Below are 25,462 nucleotides of genomic sequence, written 5' to 3'. Positions count from 1 at the left end.
CCGGTTTGGCTCAGTGGATAGAGCCTCAGCCTGCGAACTGAAGGGTCCCGGGTTGGATTCCGGTCCAGGGCACATGCCCAGGTTGCGGGCTCCATCCCCAAGTAGGCAGCCGGCCGGGCGATGTTTGATTTTTCTAGCTGGGAGGTGGTCATGTGCTTTAAGACAAGATATGAGCTCATCGGTTGAGCGTCGACCTAGGAACCAGGAGGTCGCGGTTCGATTCCCGGTCGGGGCACAGGCCCAGGTTGCGGGCTCCTTCCCCAGTAGGAGGCCTGCAGGAGGCAGCCGATCCATGATTCTCTCTCATCATTGCTTCTAACTCATGATTCTCTCTCTCTCTCTCTCTCTCTCTCTCTCTCTCCCTTCCTCCCTGAAATCAATAAAAATATGCTACAAACAAACAGAAAACAATGGCACTCCAATGCCATCCCGCGTGCTTTCTGTCTTCAGCGGGATGCCGACTCGTACAGGTTGTCCAAGCCTCACCTGTGAACGCGTTAGGAGCGGCTATAGGCGAATAGGTGTGAGCCCAGTTTCCCGGCATTCGGGAAGGACGGGCGTTAGTATGTCTGTTCGTGTCTCAACAGCTCACGTTATGACCGCATTTCCTGTTCCGAGACGGGGCTGAAGGCGAGCTCAGAACGGTCCTGCAGGACGTGTGAGCTCTACCTGAGTCACGCCGCACCTTTCCGGCCCCGCCCTGCCCGGCAGCGTCCCGGGGGCTAGGAGTGTGTCAGCAACGCCATCTGCGGTTTCCACCTGAGCTCCTACAGGTAAGGCTCCCGCCGCCCGCCACGCACAGGCCAACATCACGCCGTGTTGGTGGGGAGGCAGAGCATCGGGGGTGAAGTGGACTGTGCTCCGGGGAGTCCTGATGGGGGACCTGAATCTGAACTTTTTAAAAACAAACAAACATGCCCTAGCTGGTGTGGCTCCGTGGATAGAGCGTCGGCCTGTGGACTGAAGGGTCCTGGGTTCGATTCTGGCCAAGGGCACCTGCCCGGGTTGCAGGCTCGATCCCCAGTAGGGGGCGTGCAGGAGGCAGCCGACCCATGATTCTCTCTCATCATTGATGAGTCTATCCCTCTCTCCCTCTCCATTCCTCTTTCTAAAATCAATAAAAATGTGTTTATTTTATTTTTTAACATATTTTTATTGATCCCCAGTGGGGGTCATGCTCCTGCAGGAGGCAGCCGATCCATGATTCTCTCTCATCGTGGGTATTTTATTTTGACCTCTCTGTCCTGTCTGAAATCAATAAAAATATGTGTTTATTTTATTTTTTTAACTTTTAACATATTTTTATTGATTTCAGAGAGGACAGAGAGATCAAAATACCCACGATGAGAGAGAATCATGGATCGGCTGCCTCCTGCAGGAGCATGACCCCCACTGGGGATTGAGCCCATGACGAGGGGGGAGGGGAATCGAACCGGGAACCGTGACCTCCTGGTTCACAGGCCGGCACTCAGCCACGGAGCCCTGCCTGCTGGGCCCAGCAATGTCATTGGAGCAAAATACACTTCCAGAGTCCTCAGCCCCCTCCCCTCCCGTCCCCGTGGCTTCTGCACCACCAGGGGCTGGGGACCCCTGGCTCCGAGGCTGCCCATCAGACAGAGGACCGGCAACCGGGAGGGACCCAGCACCCAGGCTGGGTTATTTTCTCTCTGGTGTCGGGGTGGGTGTGGCCGTGGCGGAAACACGCCACAGGGAACCGCCTCAGTTTAATTTTAGGGTCAGGCCGGCCAGCCCACAGCGCGGAGCCAGCGTCCAGGCCGCCGGGGCCTGCGCGCATCCCCACCCTCCGACCCCGCCCTCCGACCCCCCTTTCCGCGCAGACTTCCCACTTTGTCCTGGTGCCCGGCCCCGCGCCGCCCCTTCCGGCGTCTTTTGGGACCGTCGGATGCCTTTTTCGCCAGCCCCGGCCCCCGCCATCACGTCAGTTCTTCCAGGAGGATCCACACACCGCCCCTCCCTGCAGAGACAGCCTCCCAGCCCCGATCCGGCTCCGGGCTTTCCCTCCAGCCGGGAGCCGGGGAGGGGCGGGGACAGCGCGTGGATCCCCGCCCCCGGGCATGGCCACGCCCCCTCCACTCGCCAGGCCCCTCCCACCATGGTCCCGCCCCCTCCGCCTTGGCTCCGCCTTCCCCGTCGATCAAGGGCGCGCCGCGGCCCCTCCCAAAACCCGGAGACGTGACTCCGCTCCGCACGCCCCTCCCCGCAGCGGGGAAGCCGAGCCTGTAGGCAGGAAGCCCGACCCAGCGCTTGAGGAGCTGCGGGGGACGCGGCGGGCCCGGCGGCTCGGGCCTCCGACTCTCTGGACCCGGGCGCTAGGGCGTGGCCTTCCCCTCCATCCTGCCAAGCCCTCCGCTCGCCCCGTCTCCTAGCAACGCCTTGACGCGCAGGCGCTCCGAGTGCTGGGCCGCGGGAACGCGCAGGCGCTCTGGGTGCGGGCCGCCGGGACGCGCAGGCGCTCTGGGTGCGGGCCGCCGGGACGCGCAGGCGCTCTGGGTACGAGGCCGCAGCGCGGGTGAGAGCTGGATCCGGGAGCTTGGGGGGTGGGGGTGGGAGTGGAGGCGCGGGGGGCCGACCTGGGACTCTGCATTCCCGGCTTTAAGCGCCCCCAGAAAGCCGCGCCCCACGGAGCCTTAAGATCGTCATTGCAGACCCCCAGCTGCATTTTTTGTTGTTGTTGTTGTAATCGAGCCGTTTGCCCTAAGAATTATTTTTGAGAAAAATGGGGAAGAGCGTATTGGATGGCCCTTTGCACAGACGCTCCCGGTGACGGCGGGCACCCCGGGCCCTGACACAGGGCAGCCGTGAGGCTCCTGTGGCGGAGACGCAGCCTAGGATGTGTGTGTGGTTATGGGGGACACGCACCTGCCTGGGACCCCGAAGGTCAGCTGACTTGGCAAGCCGTGAGGACTGTGCTTGGGGCGTCCCGGCACCCTGGCTGGTTCCTTACTGGGTCCAAATAGCATTTCCCTCTGTGCTTGGCGGTTTTGATTGTACAGATTCCCACTGTGGGGTATCCCCCCTGTTTTGTGAAAATGCAATAGGATTTACTCCTGGACGTGTGTAATGTCTGCTGTGTCAGAGTGCAAGTAGACAGTAAGCGGGCGTAGGCTGTGTGCACGGGCTGCGTGTGTCTCTGTGTGTCTCTGTATGTATAAGTATGTGCATGTGTGCCGGTATGTGCGTTCATGTGCATCTCTGTGTTGGTATGTGTGCACCTGTGTGCACATGTGTACATGTGCATGTGTGTGGGGGAAAGGATGCTGTCTTCATCAGAGAAAGCTGGTGAATGGAAGAAAAGCTCCCTATAGGTCGTGTCCTGATACTTTCTCGAATCCTTTGAGGCAAAACCCAGGGACACTGGGCCCGTGGTTGGCAAACCGCGGCTCGCGAGCCACATGCGGCTCTTTGGCCCCTTGAGGGTGGCTCTTCCACAAAATACCACGGCCTGGGAGAGTCTATGTTGAAGAAGTGGCGTTAGGAGAAGTTTAAGTTTAAAAAATGTGGCTCTCCAAAGAAATTTCAATCGTTGTCCTGTTGATATTTGGCTCTGCTGGCTAATGAGTTTGCTGACCACAGCATTAGGCTGATTCAATCTAGGATAACCACCTGCTACTTTGTACTGGGCACTTCACTGTGTTTAAAATAAACCTCATTATGTACGTAATTTCCTCCGCAGAAGAGTGAAGCATGTTTGTCCCCAGATCTCTCAAAGTCAAGAGGAGCGCCCCGGACGGCGGCCAGAGCTGCCCCCCGGCCAAGAAAGCGAATCCGGACGCCGAAGCCGTGCGGTGGGATGCGGGGAGCGGTCACCCCGCGGACGCCGTCGCCACAGGAGACGCCGCAGCTGCCCACGGGCCGCGGGCTGGGCCCGAGCAGGGCGCCCAGGACAGCCATCCCTCCGAAGAGCCGGTCAAGTCCTTTTCCAAACTGCAGCGCCTGGCAGAGCCCGGGGAGCCCACGTGCGTGGTCTGCGGCCGCTTCGGGGAGTATATCTGCGACGAGACGGACGAGGACGTGTGCAGCCTGGAGTGCAAAGCCAGGCACCTCCTGCACGCGAAGGAGAAGGAGGAGGGGTCGGTGCCCGGCGGCCCCCCGGGGGCCGGCTCTCCGCCGCAGGCCGCGCTCCCCACGCCCTACGTCTACCGGGAGCACCCCTTCATCGCCGGCCTCCGGGAGGAGCAGGTGGAGAACCTCAGACAGCAGCTGGGCATTTGCGTGCAGGGCCAGGCCGTGGCCAGGCCCATCGTGGACTTTGAGCACTGCGGCTTCCCCGCGACCTTGAACCTCAACCTGAAGGCGGCCGGCTACGAGGTGCCGACCCCCATCCAGATGCAGATGACCCCCGTGGGGCTGCTGGGCCGGGACATCCTGGCCAGCGCGGACACGGGCTCGGGGAAGACGGCCGCTTTCCTCCTGCCTGTGATCATGCGCGCGCTGCCCGAGGTGAGTTCAAGGTCGCCTGGGACAGCGGTCGGCAAACTCATGAGCCCACAGAGCCAGATATCAACAGCACAACGGTTGACATTTCTTTGGAGAGCCACATTTTTTAAACTTAAACGTCTTCTGACGCCACTTCTTCAACATAGACTCCTCGCCCAGGCCGTGGTGTTTTGTGGAAGAGCCACACTCCAGGGGCCCAAGAGCCGCCTGTGGCTCGCGAGCCGCAGTTTGCCGACCACGGGCCTGGGATAAGGGAGGCATCTACCCACCTCCGCGCTCACCTTGGGTTCAAGTTGCAAAGCGACCCTTTGAATCTTCACAAGTGAGGAGTGTGTCTGAGAAACATAACTTTAGGGAATTTTTTTTTTTAAAATATGTTTTTATTGGTTTCAGAGAGGAAGGGAGAGGGGGAGAGAGAGAGAGAAACTTCAATGACGAGAGAGAATCATTGAACTCTTCCTCTCTGAAATCAATAAAAAATAAACACAGAGTGGCCAGATGATGATGATCTCTGAACGCATCATCATCTGGCCACTCAGTGTCTATCCTATAGAATAAAAGGCTAATATGCAAATTGTCCCCTCGACCAGGAGTTCGACCAGCAGGCAGGCCGGCCAACCGCCCATGTCCCCTCCCACTGGCCAGGCTGGCCGGACCCCACCCATGCACGAATTCATGCACCGGGCCTCTAATATATATATACACACACACTGAGTGGCCAGATTATTATGCGCTCAGAGATCATCATCATCTGGCCACTCCGTGTATACATACACACACACACACACACACACACACACACACACACACTGAGTGGCCAGATTATTATGTGCTCAGAGATCATCATCATCTGGCCACTCCGTGTATACACACACACACACACACACACACACACACACACACACTGAATGGCCAGATTATTATGCGTTCAGAGATCATCATCATCTGGCCACTCCGTGTATACACACACACACACACACACACACACACTGAGTGGCCAGATTATTATGCGTTCAGAGATCATCATCATCTGGCCACTCCGTGTATACATACACACACACACACACACACACACACACACACTGAGTGGCCAGATTATTATGTGCTCAGAGATCATCATCATCTGGCCACTCCGTGTATACACACACACACACACACACAGACACACACACACACACACACACACATACACATGTGTATTTTAAAATATTTGCTCCCGTCCACAGGAATGGACTGCGGGCGTCTCTAGGTCTGTTTTCCGTCTCTGCAGGGCCCGTGTCCGTCCGCGCTCGTCCTCACCCCAACGAGGGAGCTGGCCATTCAGATAGAGAGACAAGCCAAAGAGCTGATGAAGGGCCTGCCCCGCATGAAGACCGCGCTGCTGGTGGGGGGCCTGCCCCTGCCCCCCCAGCTGCACCGCCTGCGGCAGCAGGTCAAGGTGAGCGGCCCATCCGCCCTACGGACCGGGGGGGTCCTTCCTGGAGAAAGGGCTGCGCGTGACCCGCCGTGGCCTTTGTATTCTTGCCAAGTCAGTGCGAGCATTTTAAAAAATATATATTTTATTGATTTCCTGCAGAGAGGAAGGGAGAGGGAGAGAGAGTCAGAAACACCGATGAGAGAGAAACACCGATCAGCTGCCTCCTGCACACCCCCTACTGGGGATGTGCCCGCAACCAAGGTACATGCCCTTGACCGGAATCGAACCCGGGACCCTTCAGTCCACAGGCCGACGCTCTATCCACTGAGCCACACCGGTCAGGGCGGTGCGAGCCTTGTTGAAGTCGGTTCCCTGTGGGAAATGGGAGGGACACGTTCATGGATGCGCGCTGCACGCCATGACTGTCGGACGCTCACACGGGCGTCTCATTGAACCACCACACGTGGGCCCCGACCTGGAATCGAACCCGCGACCTCCTGGTACACGGGTTGGTGCTCAGCCGCTGAGCCACACGGGCCGGACTCCCCGCATTTATTTTTTTATTTGCTTTTCCCCAGGTCGTCATAGCAACCCCCGGCCGCCTCCTGGACATCGTGAAGCAGAGCTCCGTCCAGCTCCGCGGCGTGAAGATCGCGGTTGTGGATGAAGTGAGTGACCGGAAACGTTTGTCGCGCGGTGCTCTGCCGTGTGTGGGCTGTTCTATAAAATATATATTTATTGATCTCAGAGAGGAAGGGAGAGGGAGAGAGAGAGAGAGAGAGAGAGAGAGAGAAACATCAATGAGGAGAGAGAATCACTGATCGGCTGCGTCCCGCACGCCCCACACTGGGCATCGAGCCCACAACCCGGGCCTATGCCCTGACCAGGAATCGAACCCTGACCTCCTGGTTCATAGGTCAATGCTCAACCCCTGAGCCACACCAGCTGGCCTCTCTTCTTTCTTTCTTTTTTTAAAATATATTTTAATTGATTTCAGAGAGGAAGGGAGAGGGAGGGAGAGATAGAAACATCCATGATGAGAGAGAATCATGGATCGGCTGCCTCCTGCACGCCCCCCCACTGGGGATTGAGCCCACAACCCAGGCCTGTGCCCTTGGCCGGAATCGAACCCGGGACCCTTCAGTCTGCAGCCTACGCTCCATCCACTGAGCCAAACCGGCTAGGGCTGGCCTCTCTTCTTAAACGTGGCGCTGCTTAAACTCGCCTCGTGCGGACCGCAGCTAAGCGAAGGCGTGGGCTTGAAATCGAACCCCAGGCCTCTGTTCCTAATGGGCAGAAAACAGACTCAGCCGCACCATCGCCTGCACCTCCGACTCTGGTCACCTCTGACTGTAGCCGAGTTGTGTAGTGACGTACATACTGTGTACGTAGTGACCCAGTACGTGCTTGCATATAAATGTGTCTTTTTCCCCAGTCGATCCTTCGCGTTTTGACGTGGTGGTAGCTGTTTCTGTGTAAGAGTTTTTCATTTGTTACCGGAGTCTTTTCTTGGGTGGCCCTGGGTTTTAACCGTCCAATCGGGCTCATGTCAAAATGGTGTTTCAGCCCGGCCGGCGTGGCTCCGTGGTTGAGTGTCAACCTATGAGCCGGGAGGTCACGGTTCGAATCCCGGTCAGGGCACATGCCTGGGTTGTGGGCTCCATGCCCAGTAGGGGGTGTGCAGGGAGGCAGCCGATCCATGATTCTCTCTCATCATGGATGTTTCTCTCTCTCCCTTCCTCTCTGAAATTGATAAGAAATCTACGATAATAAAAGAGTAAGATGCAAATTGACCATACCTTCATGACACCCACCAGTCAATCAGGAGTGACTATGCAAATTAACCCAACAAAGATGGCAGGTTAATTTGCATGCACAGGCACCGAGCGGCCGGGGGCTGGGCGGGACGCTTGTGTCATTGCCACCCATGCGTTCCGCACCGCCCCAGCCGCGCCGGGCCTCTGGGCAGCGTGGGAAGGCGGAAAGGCGGCTCCGGCCGGAGCAAAGGTGGTGCCGGCAGCCAGGGTAAGGAAGGCCCATTCTTGAACGAGTCTTAGTGCATCGGGCCTCTATCCTATCTAATAAAAGAGTAATATGCAAATTGACTTTCACTCCAACACACAAGATGGCTGCCCCCATGTGGTCAAAGATGGCTGCCCCCATGTGGACACAAGATGGCCACCAGGAGAGGGCAGTTGGGAGGGACCAGGCCGGCAGAGGAGGGCAGTTGGGGGCAATCAGCTGGCAGGGGAGCAGTTAGACATCAGTCAGGCTGGCAGGCAGAAGCGGTTAGGGGCAATCAGGAAGGCAGGCAGGCGAGCAGTTGGGAGCCAAGCAGTCCTGGATTGTGAGAGGGATGCCTGACTGCCCGTTTAGTCCCGATCCCACGGGCAGTCGGACATTCCTCGAGGGGTCCCAGATTGGAGAGGGTGCAGGCTGGGCTGAGGCCTTCCCCTCCCCCCGCGTGCACGAATTTTGTGCACCGGGCCTCTAGTATATAAAATAGTAAAATAAAACGATGTCGTTTCAGGCCGACACCATGTTGAAGATGGGCTTCCAGCAGCAGGTGCTGGACGTCCTGGAAAACGTCCCCCACGACTGCCAGACGGTCCTGGTCTCGGCCACGATCCCCGCCAGCATCGAGCAGCTGGCAGGCCAGCTCCTGCGCGACCCCGTGCGCATCACGGCCGGGGAGAAGAACCTGCCCTGCCCCAACGTGCGGCAGATCGTCCTGTGGGTGGAAGAGCCCGCCAAGAAGAAGAAGCTGTTTGAAATCCTAAACGTGAGCAGCGGCGCCGGGAGCCCGGCCAGGGGGTCGTGCCCGCACGCCTCACAGGTCTTCAGAGAAGGAGCGTTAGGCGCTGCTTTCGGGGAATTTAGCCCAGGTCTCTGCTAATGGATTGCTTTACCTGTCTCAGAATCCTGTAAGAATCCATGAAAATAATTTTTTAAAAATATATTTTATTGATTCTTTTTTTTTTTTTACAGAGAGGAAGGGAGAGGGATAGAGAGTCAGAAACATCGATGAGAGAGAAACATCGATCAGCTGCCTCCTGCACACCTCCTACTGGGGATGTGTCCGCAACCCAGGCACGTGCCCTTGGCCCGAATCGAACCTGGGACCTTTCAGTCCGCAGGCCGACGCTCTATCCACTGAGCCACACCAGCCAGGGCTGTTTGTGCATATTTTAAAGAAAAACACTCGTGTCAACAGGCTATGCCTTCTCCCTCCCTGCCGATGTTTATGAACCTGCCGGTAACCAGCTTAGCCGGCCGGGGCAGGCGAATGTCCCGCGGAGGGTGTTTCCTTCTGAGCAGCCTTAACGCACGCCCTTGGCCTCCAGGACAAGAAGCTCTTCCAGCCGCCCGTGCTGGTGTTCGTGGACTGCAGGCTCGGGGCGGACCTGCTGAGCGAGGCCGTGCGGAAGGTCACGGGCCTGAGGAGCGTGTCCATGCACTCGGAGAAGCCGCAGGCGGAGAGGAGGAGCATCCTGGAGGTTCGGCCCGCGGCCCCCCCCCCCCCGCCCCCCCGTTTCATCTCGCTCCCGGAATCCGTTCGGCCTCATTTTCAGGAGACACTGGTATAACCAGCCGGTGTTTAACACAGACCCTCTCAAAAATCCTCACCCGAGCCCTGGCTGGTGTGGCTCAGTGGATAGAGCGCCGGCCTGTGGACGGAGGGATCCCGGGTTCGATTCCGGTCGGGGGCACGTGCCTGGGTTGTGGGCTCGATCCCCAGTGCGGGGCATGCGGGAGGCAACCAATCAACGGTTCTCTCTCATGGATGTTTCTCTCTCCCTCTCCATTCTTCTCTGAAATCAATAAAAATATATTAAAAAAATAAAAAAAATTAAAACCCTCACCCGAGGATATGTTCCTATTGATTTTAGATAAAGAGGGAGGGAGAGGGAGAGAAACATCCACGGGTTGTCTCTTGGGATGGAACTGGGGATGGAACCCGTAAGCTACGTATGTGCCCTTTGCCCGGATCGGGAATCAAACGGTAACCTTTTTGGTGTACGGGGATGCCCCAACCCACTGAGCCACACCGGCCAGAAAGGAAGGGAGAGGAATAAAGAGAGAGAAATAGCAATGAGAGAGAGAGAGAGAGAGAGAGAGAGAGAGACCGATCGGCTGCCTCCTGCACGCCCCCTATTGGGGATCGAGCCCGCCACCCGGGCATGTGCCCTCACCGGGAATCGAACGGTGGCCTCCTGGTTCATGGGTTGACGCTCAACCACTGAGCCACGCCAACCGGGCTAAAGCAGACTTTTTTTTTTTAAATACATTTTTATTGATTTCAGAGAGAAAGAGAGATAGAAACATCAATGATGAGAGAGAACCACTGATTGGCTGCCTCCTGCACGCCCCCTACTGGGGGCATCTAGCCCACCACCCAGGCATATGCCCCTGGCCGGAATCGAACCCGGGACCCTTTTAGTCCGCAGCTCTATCCACTGAGCCACACCGGTTAGGGCAAAGCAGATCTTTTTTTTAACGACTTAAGAACTCGAGGCAGGCAGGGGCCGAAGCTGACTGTCCCTCCTGCCAGTGTCTGTGTTTGGGGAGCGGTCGGCCTGGTCCCCAGGGACCGTCCGCCGACGAGGTGACGCATTCAGAAGCCACCGCTTCGGACATCAGGTCTCGGTAGGCTGGGCCAGAGCCTAGCTCACCTCTGGGGAAGGTTTGCCCGAGGAAAGGAATAGAAAACATGCCGGGGGGAGGCGGGGCCTGGGAGGAACTTGGGCCACACCCATTTCCCCCCTGGTATACGAAGTTTCCTCCTTGAAAAGATACTGCAACCATGTTGCAAAAAGTATCGGGGAAAGGAAAGGTATCTCCAGTCTGTAACACCACAGGAGACACAGTTCTCAGGGGTCGCCCGCCATTCGGACCTCACAGGCCACCCGAGGTCCGTGGACCCCCCGGTCGGCGACCGCCGCTCTGAGCAACGCGTTTTGTCGCTTTTCTGCAAAGGGCCTGCTTGACGGAGCCCACGAGGTGGTGGTGAGCACGGGCGTCCTGGGACGAGGGCTGGACCTGGTCAGGGTCAAGCTGGTGGTGAACTTCGACATGCCTTCGAGCATGGACGAGTACGTGCACCAGGTAAGGGGGTTTTCTGTGTGGTCGCGTGACTGTCCTTGAGCAGAGCCATTGCCAGTATAACGACGAGTAAAAGGAAAAAGTTCTGTGAGGGACATGAAACCTGATTTTTATTTTTGTGCTTTTAAGATACACACGGAGTGGCCAGATGATGATGATCTCTGAACGCACAATCATCTGGCCACTCAGTGTCTATCCTATAGAATAAAAGGCTAATATGCAAATTGTACCCTCGACCAGGAGTTCGACCAGCAGGCAGGCCGGCCAACCGCCCATGTCCCCTCCCCTTGGCCAGGCTGGCCGGACCCCACCCATGCACGAATTCATGCACCGGGCCTCTAATATATATACATATGTGTATATACACAGACACACACACACACACACATACACACACACACACACACTCTCTCTCTCTCTCTCTGAGTGGCCAGATTATTATGCGTTCAGAGATCATCATAATCTGGCCACTCTGTGTATGTGCCTATAAACTAAACTTTTTAAATAAAAACTCTGTGCTTAAGTCATAAGTAGAAATGATAACCTACAATGCCATTTACTTTTTTAAGTAATTGGTTTTTTATTTCCTTTTTATTCCTTTTTTAAATTTTAATACATTTTTATTGATTTCAGAAAGGAAGGGAGAGGGAGAGGGAGAGGGAGAGAGAGATAGAAACCCCAATGATGAGAGAGAATCATGGACCGGCTGCCTCCTGCATGCCCCCTATTGGGGATCAAGCCCGCAACCCGGGCCTGTGCCTTTGACCGGAATCGAACCCGGGACCCTTCAGTCCACGGGCCGACGCTCTATCCACGGAGCCACACCGGCTAGGGCTCCTTTATATTTCTTATTCTCTTCAGTGAGCAAGTTAAATGGCTTTCAGAACCAGAAAAAGAAAGGGAGGCGGGGGGAGGGTTGTTTTACGTGGATACTTCTGGCCGGAGGACAGCGAGCCCGGGACAGCGCTTGTGTCTGAGGAATCGTCTTCATCTCCTCCTCGTATCCGGGTCGCCCCAGCCTCTCCCTTTTCCAGGGCGTCTCTCTCCGCTGCCGCCGGAGGTGCCAACGGGAGCTCTCCTTTCGGGCGGACACAGAGCCGCCTCTGAGCCGTTATCTCCCCGGCGCTGCCGGCTTCCTTCTCCGGCGTCACTTACCGGCCCGGCAAGGAGGCCCCTCTCCGGTGCCCGCGGCGGCCCCTGGGGCCGCCTTCACCCGGCCGCCCGGGAGGCCTCCGGCCCAGACGCTGCCCCCGGCCTGGTGCTCGGACTGAATGACACGCAGCACCGCCCACCCGCCTCCTCCCGCTGAGCCTCAGAGAGCGGACGATGGCCCAGGAGGTGGTTTCCGAATAGCCGAGGCTCACTGCCTTCCACGCCTGGAGTCAGGTTGTGTGGGAATCTTTCTAACGTGTTAAAATACGTAAGAAGCACCCGGCTGGCGTGGCTCAGCGGTTGAGAGCCAACCTATGAACCAGGAGGTCAGGGTTCGATTCCCGGTCAGGGCACAGGCCCGGGTTGCAGGCTCGATCCTTAGTGTGGGGCGTGCAGGAGGCAACCGATCTGTGATCCTCTCTCATTATGGATGTTTCTCTCTCTCTCCCTCTCCTTCCTGTCTGAGATCAATAATGAAATATATTTAAGAAAATAAAATAAAATAGGTAAGAAGCTGCTCTGCTGCTAGACCGCCCGAACCTTTCCTCCGGTCCCGAGGTCGACTCTCCGCGTTCGCGTTCACGGAGCAGCACGCGGTCACACCGGGTGGCCGCCTGCCGCCAGGATGGCTCAGACCGCACTTGTCTGCCTGTCTGTCTCCATCCTTGGAGCACACATTCACACAGTAACCTGGAACATGAGTAACAAGAGTGTAAACACAAAGGAAGCCCTCACCTTGGAGTGGTCACCCACGTTCACGGTGCAGAAATGCACATGCACATGTGCGCACATACATGTACATGTGTGCACATACATGTACATACACATAGGTATTTGGGCTGTTTCTTTCTCTCTTTTTTTTCTTTCTCTTTTTTAAATATATATAAATATTTTTAATTGATTTCAGAGAGGAAGGGAGAGGGAGGGAGAGAGAGAAACATCAATGATGAGAGAGAATCACGGATCGGCTGCCTCCTGCACGCCCCATTCTGGCAATCGAGCCCGCAACCTGGGCCTGTGTCCCGACCGGGAATCTCCGAACCCGGGACCCTTCAGTCCACAGGCCGACTGTATCCACTGAGCCACACCAGCCAGGGCTGGGCTCTTAAAAATATGCCAGTGGCAGCCACTAACCCGACTTCGCAAATATATCGAGAGACCGATTCCCGCAGCTGCGCTCTGAACGACCGTTCATCTCGGCCAAGCTAATCCCAACGTCCCGGGCCCTCCTCTCCTCTCTCGGGACGCTGGGATTTCGGGGGAACGTCCGGCAACCCCGCTCTGCCTCTCGCTGCAGGTCGGCCGCGTGGGGAGGCTGGGCCAGAAGGGCACGGCCATCACCTTCATCAACAACAACGCCAAGCGGCTCTTCTGGGACGTGGCCAAGCGGGTGAAGCCCACAGGCTCCCTCCTGCCGCCGCAGCTGCTCAACTCCCCGTACCTGCGCGACCAGCAGCGGCGGGAGCAGCAGGGCGACCGGCAGGCCCAGAACCCGCTGGTCACGGGCGCCAACCTCATGGACATCATCAGGAGGCACGACAAAAGCCACGCGCAGAAGTGACCCGTGGCGCCCCCCTCCTCCCCCTGGACCCGCCGAGGGCGGCCGTCGGGGACCTTCTGTGCGTGAGGACCTGCGGTTTGAGTAACCAGGACGAGGACATGAAATAAAAATTAAAAAAAAATACTTGGGGGGTTTAGACAAATATTTCTTTTTATTTATGTATTTATATTTTTAAGGGGTGGGGAGGGGAACATCTATAATACTTTTGACAATAAAATTGAATTTTAAAATATTTCCTGCCTGGCCACAGTAGCTCAGTGGTTGAGCATTGACCTAGGAACCAGGAGGTCAGGGTTCGATTCCCGGTCAAGGGCACATGCCCGGGTTGTGGGCTCGATCCCCAGTGTGGGGCGTGCAGGAGGCAGCCGATCCATGGTTCTCTGTCATCATGGATGTTTCTCTCTCTCTCCCTCTCCCTTCCTCTCTCTCTCTCTCTCTCCCTCTCCCGTCCTCTCTGACATCAATAAATTAAGGAAAAGATGCCCTTTTCTGTGGCAGGCTGGGCGGCACTCAGGTTGTGGGTGGAGTTCACTCCGACCCCCCTCTGTCGCCTCTATGCTTCCCGCTGACCGCAGCGGCCACGGCTTTGCTCACCCGGGAGGCAGGCCTGGGACGGGCGGTGGCAGGTCATCCCAGGTGACTGTCCTGGCGGCCGCCGGTAAGCCGACTCCGGGGAGATAGGGCCCTTTTGTCCACGAGGCTCCCTGAGCGTGACCCCGCGGGCCGGGCCGCCGCGTGAAACCGACCGGGGATAATTAGGTGAGCGGCCGTGTTCCGTCCCGCCAGGACCTGCTGCACGGTTACCTGGTGTAACGTGTGACACGTGCAACCTCATTGATGCACAGAACGGCCCGGGAGTGGAAGGCGGGAGTTTATTATTTAGATACGTTTACGAGGAGCAATTTACAGCCCGGCCGGCGCGGCTCAGGGGTTGAGTGTCGACCTCTGAACCAGGAGGTCATGGTTCGATTCCCTGTCAGGGCACAGGCCCGGGTTGCGGGCTCCATCCCCAGCGAGGGGCGTGCAGGAGGCGGCCGATCCATGATTCTCTCATCACGGATGTTTCTCTCCCTCCCTCCCCCTTCCTCTCTGGAATCAATAAAAATATATTTTAAGAAAAGATAAAAAGGGAGAACTCTGTGACCATGAACCCTCTGCCCCCCACCCCCAGTGTCCTGTGCAGAGTGGGGAGTCAGGGGGGTGGCATAGGCAGGCACCCCGAGTGGCCCGCTCCCAGACCCCCCGCGGGCGGCGCACCATCCTAATTACCCCGGGCGGCGGGCGCCTCCGACACAATGGCAGCATTGAGTCCCTGTGTCCTCAGGTGAGAAGGCAGGGTTTCGGATGCGCCCGCGAGGGCCCGGAGTATCGGGTGCCACATTCCAGGAACGGGCCGGACGGCTGAAGCTCCGAGCCGTCTAGGGAAACCGGGCAGGAACGGGGCTACTGACACTCAGCCCCCAAGGCTGGGAGGCCCCACGTGGAAGCCGAATCTCTAACACTTTTGAACGGAGCCTCACGGAATCGCGGACCAGGAGGAAGAGAGAGCCGGGGGCGAGACCACAGCGACTTCTCTTTTTTTGTTGGTTTTGTTTCTAATACATTTGTACTAGCCCTAACTGGTGTGGCTCAGTGGATAGAGCATCGGCCTGTGGACTCAAGAGTCCCGGGTTCGATTCCGGTCAAGGGCATGTATCTTGGTTGCGGGCACATCCCCAGTAGGGGGTGTGCAGGAGACAACTGATTGATGTTTCTCTCTCATTGATGTTTCTAGCTCTCTATCCCTCTCCCTGCCTCTCTGTAAAAAATCAATAAAATATATTTTAAAAAATAAAATATATATAAAGAAATATATTTGTCCTAGAGGCCCAGTGCACGGAACCGTGCGCGGGTAGGGTCCCTAGGCCCAGCCTGCGATCAGGGCCATCTTCTGCGGGCTCGCCCGTCCCCAGTCCCGCCCCGCCACCACCCACCCCGGTTCCCTGTGGTTCCCCGTTGGCCATCCAGCGATCGCAGTCTGGGGGCTGAGGGGAGGGACCGAGAGGTGGTCAATGCACCTCATAGTGACTGGTCTATCTGGTCGTTACACCGTTATCGTCGCTGGCCTTTTATTATATAGGATTGATTTCAGAGAGGAAGATAGAAACATCCATGACGAGAGAGAATCCTGATCGGCTGCCTCCTGCACGCCCCCCACTGGGGATGGAGCCCGCAACCCGGGCATGAGCCCTGACCGGGAATCGAACCGTGACCTCCTGGTTCACAGGTCGACGCTCAAGCACGGAGCCGCACCGGCTGGGTGGGATCTCCTGGAGCAGAGAGGTGACGGGTCCTGCTCCTGTTGTGAGGAGGGTCTCAGGGCTTGCTCAGAATCCCGGGGGGCCAGTTCTCTCCATCCTCGCTGAACCCTAGAGCTTCCTCGATGTACAAACAGGTTACCCAGTAGGCCCTGGGGCTGACAATGGCTTTTTGACTCTTACTGATCTTCCCTGGAACGGACCCAGCGTGATTCAGAGAGGAAAGAGCGTCTGGAACACTTGCTAATTCCCCGAGCGCTCCTCTGTCTGTATTAAAGAAGGATTACTAGCTTCCTGGAACGGACTCTCCTCCAGTGACGGGCAGGCTTGCTCCATGGATTTAGGTTGCGTCACCGAGTGGTCACGATGGAATTCTTCAAGATTTCATCAACCGGTCCGACCACAATGTGCAGGCGCATACCCCCCAGGCTCCTGGCCCGACACGTGTTCGCATTTAGAAAGAAAACACAAAAATCTGCCCCATGTAAAACGGCCTGTGTGTTTAAGGCTGGCAGAAATTTGAGAACCACAAGAGTCTCTGTCGAGGCAGCTGCCCAGGGCAGTGGCTCGAACCAGAGACGCGGCAGTAAAAATGCAACTGAACACGGACTCCTACAGAGCAGGACAGTCCAGCCCAGGTTTTAACAATTTAAAAAGTATGAAACTGAGCAAATGGGAATACATCTGTATCCCCAGGGACTGCTAACTGGCCCGAGTGAAGGTTTTCCTGTGAACCTTAACCTAATCTGAAAGGTTTCCAATGGGCTTGCATCACTTCTTAAAAAAAAAATAAAAAAAATTTATTGATTTCAGAGAGGAAGGGAGAGGGAGAGAGAAACATCAACGATGAGAGAGAATCATGGATCAGCTGCCTCCTGCACGCTCCCCCCACTTCCCACCAGGGATCGAGCCCGCAACCCGGGCCTGTGCCTCAACTAGGAATTGAACTGTGACCTCCTGGTTCATAGGTCGACACTCAACCACTGAGCCAGGCCGGCCCGGCCTCTTCTGACCTCTTCCCATGTGTTTTCTTTCAGTTTGTCTCCCTCTGGTGGATTTAAAAAAAAAAAAGAAGAAGACTTGCTTTTATTTTCAGAATAACTGGATTATTTGGGACAGTGAAGAGGGAAGAGGAATATTTTGATGTAGGGAGGTCCCTGGGACGGGGGAAGCTGAGGCCAGAATGAGGGTGTGGGACCCCTGTTTCTCTAAGGCCACAGCTAAGCAGGGGCTTAACCAAAGGGAAGAGTTGGCCGCTGGTGGTGAATGAGGTTGGAAACTAAGAAAAAATGATCAGCAGGGTTCCTAGCTGCCTGCAGATGCAGTTGGTTTCTTTTCTTTTTTATTTTTTTAATATATTTTATTGGTTTTTTACAGAGAGGAAGAGAGAGGGAGAGAGAGTTAGAAACATCGAGGAGAGAGAAACATCCATCAGCTGCCTCCTGCACACCCCCTACTGGGGATGTGCCCGCAACCAAGGCACATGCCCTTGACCGGAATCAAACCTGGGACCCGTCAGTCCGCAGGCCGACGCTCTATCCACTGAGCCACACCGGTTTCGGCTGCAGTTGGTTTCTGAGGTCGTTCATTTATGGAGTCCCGTTTCATGCAACAATCTCGCCGTTTCATACACACCGGCTACTGCAACTCTCACAAATACCTGACAGTTGCCTGTATACGGTTAAAACATTTGCCAATTATATTGACGTACAGCTACCAGTCACATTTTAAAGTCCATTTCACATGTGTTCTCTCACTTGAATTTCCTAGCAATCATTGATGTCCTATCACATTGTACAAGCACAGAAACCAAGGCTCAGAGAGGTAAAGTGGTTTTAGCGATACGTAGGGTTTTGTTTTGCTTTTCTTTTTTTTAAAACTCTTTATTTTTAAATATATTTTATTGGTTTTTTACAGAGAGGAAGGGAGAGGGAGAGTTAGAAACATCGATGAGAGAGAAACACTAATCAGCTGCCTCCTGCACGCCCCCTACTGGGGATGTGCCCGCAACCAAGGTACATGCCCTTGACCGGAATCGAACCCGGGACCCTTCAGTCCGCAGGCCGACGCTCTATCCACTGAGCCACACCGGTCAGGGCTGTTTTGTTTTTCTAAAAATATTTTTATGGATGTCAGAGAGGATCGAGAGGGAGAGATAGAAACACCAATGATGAGAGAGAATCATGGACAGGCTGCCTCCTGCACGCCCCCTACTGGGGATGGAGCCCACAACCCGGGCCTGTGCCCTGACCGGGAACCGAACCCTGACCTCCTGGTTCCTAGGTCGATGCTCAACCCCGGAGCCACGCCGGCCGGGCTCCACCAGCAGGTGTTACCAGTCCTTCCAGGAACGGCTGCCTCCAGGAGTCCCATTGGAACAGGTTGGCATTCTCTCCTCCTTGGGCTGCGAGAGTGTGTCCAGTTTGGGCTTTTCAGAATTCAGGGAAACGAACTGGAGGTAAAACATCCAGTCCAGCCCCAGCCGGTGTGGCTCAGTGGATAGAGTGTCGGCCTGCGGACTGAAGGGTCCCGGGTTCGATTCCGGTCAAGGGCATGGACCTTGGTTGCGGGCACATCCCCAGTGGGGGGTGTGCAGGAGGCAGCTGATCGATGTTTCTCTCTCATTGATGTTTCTAACTCTCTATCCCTCTCCCTTCCTCTCTGTAAAAAATCAATAAAATATATTTTTAAAAAACACAAAAATAACCATCCAGTCCATCTCGGCTCTCCACGCTCTGCATCCGAAATACTAGGAAAGCGCAGCGATGACCCACTTGGGGACCAACAGCCACTTTCACGGCGGACAGCCTCCGCGCTCACACTGAAGACGGACAAGCGTCCCCGTCCCAGGGGCGCCTGGCCCGGCGGGTCCAGCGTTCAGATTCCCCGGCCACCCAGCCACCGGGCGCTTCCGGGGGGCGGGAGGAAGCAAAGGCGTGGCGCCGACGCGACGTTCAGCAGCCAATCAGGAGGCGGGGCCGGCGCGACGTCAGCGGCAAGCCGTAGTGCGACATCCAGCAAGCCAGTCCGATTGGCACATCCTGCAGCCAATTAGAAGGCGGGGCCGACGCGGCCTAAGCCACTCATCATAACGCGACGCCCAGCAGCCAATCAGAACGCGGCTTCCAGTAGCCAATCAGAAGGTGGCGCGCCCGTTCAAATTGTGGGCACCGGGAAAGCGGGCGGTGAGTGTGGCGGGCACAGTGTCCGGCCTTCTCAGCGGTGGGGGGACGTGCGAGGTGGGGGTGCCCTGTGTGGGGGTGCAGTCGTGGGGGTGCGGGCAGTGGTCTGGGCTCAGGGCCTCCACGGAGTCCAGGGAGGGAGGGAAGGAGGGAGGGAGAAAGGGCGGGCCCGGCGGCCGGACCTCAGGCTCCGGTCCAGTCTCTCCGCCCAGCGGCGGGGTGAGGAGGTCCCTTCGGGGTGCCGCCCTCGCGGTGACCAGCTAAGCCCGGAATCGGGGACTGCTTTCCCTGGGGTTCGTGCCCGTCTGATGGAGAACTTGCCCGAAGGTCCGATCGATGGGTGTGAGCCTCGAAGAGAGTTCAGCTGCGGCGGAATGGCTTGCCTTTCCATGTATTTGCCGAGGAGGGAGGTTGCCTGGAGATGCTGATGTCCTGGGTGTGGCTTACTTTAATTTTTTTGTTCTTTTTTTAAAAAATATTTTTTTTATTGATTTCAGAGAGGAAGGGAGGGAGTGAGGGAGGAGAGAGAGAGAGAGAGAGAGAGAGAGAAAGAGCAAGAGGAAGAAAGGGGAAGAGAAACATCAGTGATGATAGAATCATTGATTGATTGGCTGCCTCCCCTCCTGGGGATTAAGGCTGCAACCCGGGCTGTGCCCTGATCGGGAATCAAACGGTGACCTCCTGGTTCATAGGTTGATGTTCATAGGCTGCCTCTTCCTTTTCTGAACCCGGCCGGAACGTCCTGTATATCGAACATTTCCAGCCTGTAGGCCATTGTTTTGTTTGTTTGTTTTTTCCTATTTGTTGACGGGTAGTCTTGTTAGGATTTTGACCGATTCGGCCTCTGTGGCTTGAAATAATTCTGTCCATATCCCACTAGGCATTCCTGTTTGTACTAGTAACATCTCTTCAACATGTATTATGAAAATGCTTCTCGGTCTTTGACTGAGGTGCCCGGGTTTCCTTTAATCCCCCCTCCCTGCTCCCCAAACTGGGGGGTACTTTTAAAAAAAACCACACTTTGCTGACATGTACTTTTTACATCTTTTAAGTCACTTAACACCTTTGACCTGATATAAGGGTGATGTGCTTATTCCTTCTAGACTAAGGAACTAAGAATAGGGGATCTAGTCTTTGGAATCCGTAGCATTTGCGTAATGGGGACGGAATAAGCATTTGTGAGAGAATGACCAGTAGCTCTTTGAGGGCGGAGATTTGTCTGAGCTGCTTGGAAACGGTTCTGAGCTGGACATGGAAATTTATTCTCACGTCATGACAGGTTCTCATGTCTTCGAAGCCTGTTTGTGGTCTGTGCAATCTAATTTTTTTTTGTAACTTAACAGATACTTTTGGAAACAGATAGGCTGGACGTCGAAGGAGCATCCAGAGACAAGCGTAGAGGCTTCCACAACATCCTTTTTTTTTTTTTTTAAATTTTATTATTTATTTATTTATTTTTTTGATCAACAACATCCTTTTGAGAGTCACTCGCTGCCGCAATGTCAGCCTACACGGCACACCAAGGGAACGGCGGCCTCCCCAGGGCTCCTGATTCCCCAAGGAGCTCTTCACCGCACGGCCTCGGCCTCGGGAGCAGCCTGAAGCCGCCTTCCGGCTCGGACGTGTCCGAACGTGAAAACGACGACCCGCTCCTGAGCTCCGCAAAGAAACTCAGGGGAATCAATAGCACTTACGTTATTTCCGCCTGTAGGACCCCTGGAGGTGCGCCCCTCACCCCTAACCCTGCAGGTAGACTGACCCTGCAGAGGAGAGTCACAAGAAACAAGGAATCATCGCTGCTTGGGAGTGAGGTGGGAGAGTCATCCGAGAGAAAGACAGAAACGCGTCTTAGGTTACAACGTCGCGTTCGAGCAGGTTCTGTGGACAGGCAGGCAGCAGCTGAAGCAGATTCTGTGGGCAGGAAGACAACAGCTGAAGCAGATTCTGTGGGCAGGCAGACAACAGCTGGAGCCGATTCCGTGGGCAGGCGGACAACAGCTGGAGCAGATTCTGTGGGCAGGCAGACAACAGCTGGAGCCGATTCCGTGGGCCGGCAGACAACAGCTGAAGCAGATTCCGTGGACAGGCGGGGAACAGCTAGAGCAGATTCTGTGGGCAGCTGGACAACAGCTGGAGCCGATTCTGTGGGCAGGCGGGCAACAGCTGGAGCCGATTCTGTGGGCAGGCAGACAACAGCTAGAGCAGATTCTGTGGGCAGGCAGACAACAGCTGGAGCAGATTCTGTGGGCAGGCAGACAACAGCTGGAGCAGATTCTGTGGGCAGGCAGACAACAGCTGGAGCCGATTCCGTGGGCAGGCAGACAACAGCTGAAGCCGATTCCATGGGCAGGCAGACAACAGCTGGAGCCGATTCCGTGGGCAGGCAGACAACAGCTGAAGCAGATTCCGTGGGCAGGCAGACAACAGCTGGAGCCGATTCTGTGGGCAGGCAGGGAACAGCTAGAGCAGATTTCGTGGACAGGCGGACAGCAGCTGAAGCCGATTCCGTGGGCAGGTGGACAACAGCTGAAGCAGGTTCTATAGACATTTGGACAACAGCTGGAGCCGATTCAATGACACAGAGCGTGGAAGGTGCTGCAGCCAGCGATGGTGCTTCACGGGACACCAGTAGGAACGTCAGGATTGTCAACAGCGAGAAAAACTCCCGTGCTGCCTCTTCTGCGTCCTCCGCCGAAGACAGCGACCCTGGACTGGTGGCCGGTGAAGAAGACAGAGGAGCGTTTTCTGCCCTCGCGGGAGCACATGACAGCGAGACACACGGCTACTTCACTCACAGCACGCCCATCCGCTCCCAGAAAGAGGCTGAGGAAGCTCGACCCGGACCCTTGTCCACGAAACCCGAGCAGAGCCCGTGGGACGTCAGAGTGTCGGGAACGGGAAGCTTGCATCCCACAAGTCTTGGGAAGGATGCTGTGAAAAACACAAATAAGTTTGGAATCTTAGGCAAAGGGACGCCCGGGAAACGTATGGCAGAGCACACGTGGACCCCACGGTGTGGCACGCCTCAGCCTCGGGGCGCGGCCATGTCCACCCCGAAGCGCAGGACGCCCAGCTCCCAAGGCCAGCAGAAGCCAAAACGCACTCTCTTCGCAAATACAAGGGAAGGGTGTCACGAACATACGCTCCCTCCCCAGGAGGAGGCCGCGGCTCAGAGCGCCTCCGCACAGAGGGGCCCCCTAAAAGTGGAGAGCAGCCAGGTGACGGTGGCAGTGCGCGTGCGGCCTTTCAGCAAGAGGTGGGTCACGCCTTTGGAACCGCAGGCGGGGCTGGTGGCACGGAACACGCCCGGCTCCGCCTTCGGAAAGTCCCGGTGCTCATGCGTCTCACACTTGTCAGTGACATTTTGTTTTCTTTTTTTTGGTGAATTTTTAAAAATATATATATTTTATTGATTTTTTTACAGAGAGGAAGGGAGAGGGATAGAGAGTCAGAAACATCCATGAGAGAGAAACATTGATCAGCTGCCTCCTGCACACTCCCTACTGGGGATGTGCCCGCAACCAAGGTACATGCCCTTGACCGGAATCGAACCTGGGACCCTTGAGTCCACAGGCCGACGCTCTAACCATTGAGCCAAACCGGCTAGGGCTGGTGACGTTTTTATAGAGAGAACTTGGGTTGAGTTGTAGTGCGTCGATTATTTTAGCCCAGTGGTTGGCAAACTGTGGCTCAGGAGCCACATGCGGCTCTTTGGCCCCTTGCGTGTTTAGCAAAGGCCAGCTTAGGAGGACCCTAATTAAGTTAATAACAATGTACCTACCTATATAGTTTAAAAAATGTGGCTCTCCAAAGAAATTTCCATCGTTGTACTATTGATATTTGGCTCTGCTGACTAATGAGTTTGCCGACCACTGTAAATTTAGGGGATTGGCCGTGCCCCAGGGATGGGCCAGGTGGTTTCCAGGGTAAATTCTGATCGGAAGTGAGTTGGGGGCGAAAAGGGATATCGAGGGCCAGACCAGGACCCAGTGCTGTCTGCAGATCGGGAGCCAGTGAGAGGTCTCCACCGGGTCTGAGGTGGACGAAGGGTGGACGTGAAGGTCCGAGGCTCCGAGGGAGGGGCCTGGGGGGCAGGAGGGACCTGGGGGGCAGCGGGGAGCAGAAACGGTCAGCTGGGCTTGCTGGAGTTACATGTACACCTTGCCAGCTTTCTATAGACTTGTGCTCCTGAAGTTTCTTTATAAAACACGAAAAGTACGTTTCCAGATTTGAACTGAAGCGGACAGGTAGACCCCAGCAAGCGGGGAAAGGGAGAGATCAAGGGGCGCAGGGAAAAGATGGAAAATGCCGTAAAAGTAGGGTCCACTTTCCGGGCGAGAAACCGGGGCTCCGTCTTCCCTGGAGTGGAGGCAGGAGCCCCGGGAACTGTGTTTCGGAAACACATTATAATCATGCCTGCTGCTCTGCATTTTCTTTCCCTTTTTAAAAAATGTTTTTATTGCTTTCAGAGAGAGGAAGGGAGAGGGAGAGAGATAGAAGCATCCATGATGAGAGAGAATCATGGATTGGCTGCCTCCTGCACACCCCACACTGGGCATGGAGCCCGCAACCCGGGCATATACCCTGCACGGGAATCGAACCCTGACCTCCTGGGTCATAGGTCGACGTTCAATCAATGAGCCACGCCGGCCGTTGTATTTTCCACATAAAATTGAAGCATCGTCCCGCCCGGAGGAGTGTTCTATTGGAGTAGTTGTGAGGGCTTCATACTCAGAACAGCGGCGGTAACTTGACCTTCTTCTCGGTGCCCCTCGAAGAGAGAAGGACGAGGACGCGGCCCAGGTGGTCTTCCTGGACGGGGAGGAAATCGCCGTGCGGCACCCGGACCTGAGGCAGGCGTACCGTTTCCTCTACGACGTCTCCTTCTGGTCCTTTGACGAGCGCCACCCGTGCTACGCCAGCCAGGCCGCCGTGTACGAGACGCTGGCGGCCCCGCTCCTGGCCCGCGCCCTGGAGGGCTACAACGCCTGCCTCTTCGCGTACGGGCAGACGGGCTCCGGGAAGTCGTACACGTGAGTGTCGCCGCAGACGTGGCTCTGGGGGGGGCGTGTGTGTGTGTGTGTGTGTGTGTGTGTGTGTGTGTGTCTTTCCTGAGAAGCGGCCTGGCTTGATGGACGCACACGGTTCTGAGACCACGGGGATCCGGGCTCAGGTCTGCTCGGTGTACACGCTGGTCCCCGCACCCCTGGTCCAGCTGCCTAACCTCTAGGCTCCAGTTTATGCCCGAGAGCCATGGACCTTTTTGAGAGTCATTGGCCTCGTTTTACTGTAAAGCAAGCATGTCCCACTCAAAGGCTAATGCGGGCCAAATAAACAAGGTTGAAGTGTACGTGGCTGCAAAAAAACAAAAGCTTCAATGTCCATAGAAGCGTGGGTTTATTCTGATAGAGATGTGCTGAACACAAAGGGCTGAAATAAATGAGTCATCGTGAACATAAAGTAATAGACCATTTTAATAAAAATTAATATTTTTGCTTGAACATTAACTTACCAGACACCGAATAACTGCACAAATGAATGAATGTACTGCACATCTATTTTTCTTGTTCTCTGAAAGCGAAATATTTCCTTTTGCCCACATCAAACAAGTCAGTCCGAGACTAATGCCGTGGCCATCGGCTGCTGAAACACTCGCTGCTGGTATTCGTGGTGAGAAATAGCGCGCCTGCGCGTAAGGGAACTGAATGCAACACGATGATAGTCATCAGTCATTAGCGAACGTTGTAGTTTGTTATTAATAATTACGACAGGATATTGTAAAAATTAAGTTAGGAGATTTTTATTAAAACGTTTCTTGCATACCGTTCTATTGGCTGGGCCGCAAAAATATTGGTTGTGGGCTGCATGCGGCCCGTGGGCCATGAGTTTGACATGCTTGCATTAGGGGGAAGGCCCGGAGGTGAAGATGGGGCTGGGAGGACCCCCATCATCCTGTAGCTGGGGGCTCCCCGAGCCACGTGGCCTGCGCTTCCACCAAGCAGCCTGCCTGCTGTGCCCGCTGCACTGTCCCTGCCCAGAGCCCGGGGTGGGGGGGAGGGGACACAGGGCCGAGGCACAGACACAGGGATGGGTCTCCCTGAGCCCGGCAGTGAGAGGTCTAGGGGGGCTCCCTGCGGGGGCACAGGGCTCAGCTGTTCCCAGAACCCGGTCAAAGCCCAAAAGGAGGGGCACGGAGGGTCTGTTACCTGGGGCTGCCGCTCCGATGACGACAGACTGGCCTCACCCAACAGGAACAGGGGCTCCCCGTTCTGGGACCGGAATCTGAAATCGG

General features: G+C 55.9%; 2 protein-coding genes across 9 annotated transcripts in view; both read left to right on the top strand.

Moving 5' to 3' along the window:
- The first annotated feature begins 644 nt into the window (after positions 1 to 644).
- DDX59 (DEAD-box helicase 59) lies at positions 645 to 13,898 on the top strand. Of its 4 annotated transcripts, none has more exons than XM_079763524.1 (8): positions 645 to 773; positions 3,695 to 4,461; positions 5,729 to 5,896; positions 6,454 to 6,543; positions 8,406 to 8,657; positions 9,220 to 9,372; positions 10,853 to 10,981; positions 13,428 to 13,898. In XM_079763524.1, exons 2-8 carry the CDS (start codon positions 3,706 to 3,708, stop codon positions 13,689 to 13,691), a joined length of 1,812 nt encoding a protein of 603 aa, XP_079619650.1. In that variant the 5' UTR covers positions 645 to 773; positions 3,695 to 3,705; the 3' UTR covers positions 13,692 to 13,898. The 4 variants fall into 4 exon arrangements, 3 of the variants coding, with proteins under 3 accessions (XP_079619650.1, XP_079619648.1, XP_079619649.1); XR_013813097.1 differs by lacking the exon at positions 645 to 773 and adding an exon at positions 2,219 to 2,530 and having other exon boundaries at positions 8,406 to 8,760; positions 13,428 to 13,448; XM_079763522.1 differs by lacking the exon at positions 645 to 773 and adding an exon at positions 2,223 to 2,530.
- Positions 13,899 to 19,136: 5,238 nt separating this feature from the next.
- KIF14 (kinesin family member 14) overlaps positions 19,137 to 25,462 on the top strand; it is a 76,930-nt gene continuing 70,604 nt past the window's right edge. For 3 of the 5 annotated variants that reach the window (XR_013813095.1, XR_013813096.1, XM_079763514.1), the window contains exons 1-3: positions 19,137 to 19,173; positions 20,514 to 22,426; positions 23,949 to 24,203. Coding sequence is in view for 3 of the 5 variants with exons in the window: in XM_079763514.1 (XP_079619640.1) it covers positions 20,670 to 22,426; positions 23,949 to 24,203 (2,012 nt within the window). In the remaining 2 variants the exon portion in view is untranslated. The other 2 variants (XM_079763515.1, XM_079763516.1) reach the window with 2 other exon arrangements.

This window comes from Cnephaeus nilssonii, assembly GCF_951640355.1.
Source record: "Cnephaeus nilssonii genome assembly, chromosome: 23".
Taxonomy (NCBI): domain Eukaryota; kingdom Metazoa; phylum Chordata; class Mammalia; order Chiroptera; family Vespertilionidae; genus Cnephaeus; species Cnephaeus nilssonii.
The sequence above is the reverse complement of the archived record's forward strand: the minus strand, read 5'-3'. Positions and strand labels throughout refer to the sequence as shown.

Coding starts and splice junctions, on each gene's coding strand:
- DDX59 (XM_079763524.1), top strand. CDS start 3,706: ATGTTTGTCCCCAGATCTCTCAAAGTCAAGAGGAGCGCCCCGGACGGC. Junction 4,462..5,728: donor TCATGCGCGCGCTGCCCGAG/GTGAGTTCAAGG, acceptor CCGTCTCTGCAG/GGCCCGTGTCCGTCCGCGCT. Junction 10,982..13,427: donor TGGACGAGTACGTGCACCAG/GTAAGGGGGTTT, acceptor CTCTCGCTGCAG/GTCGGCCGCGTGGGGAGGCT.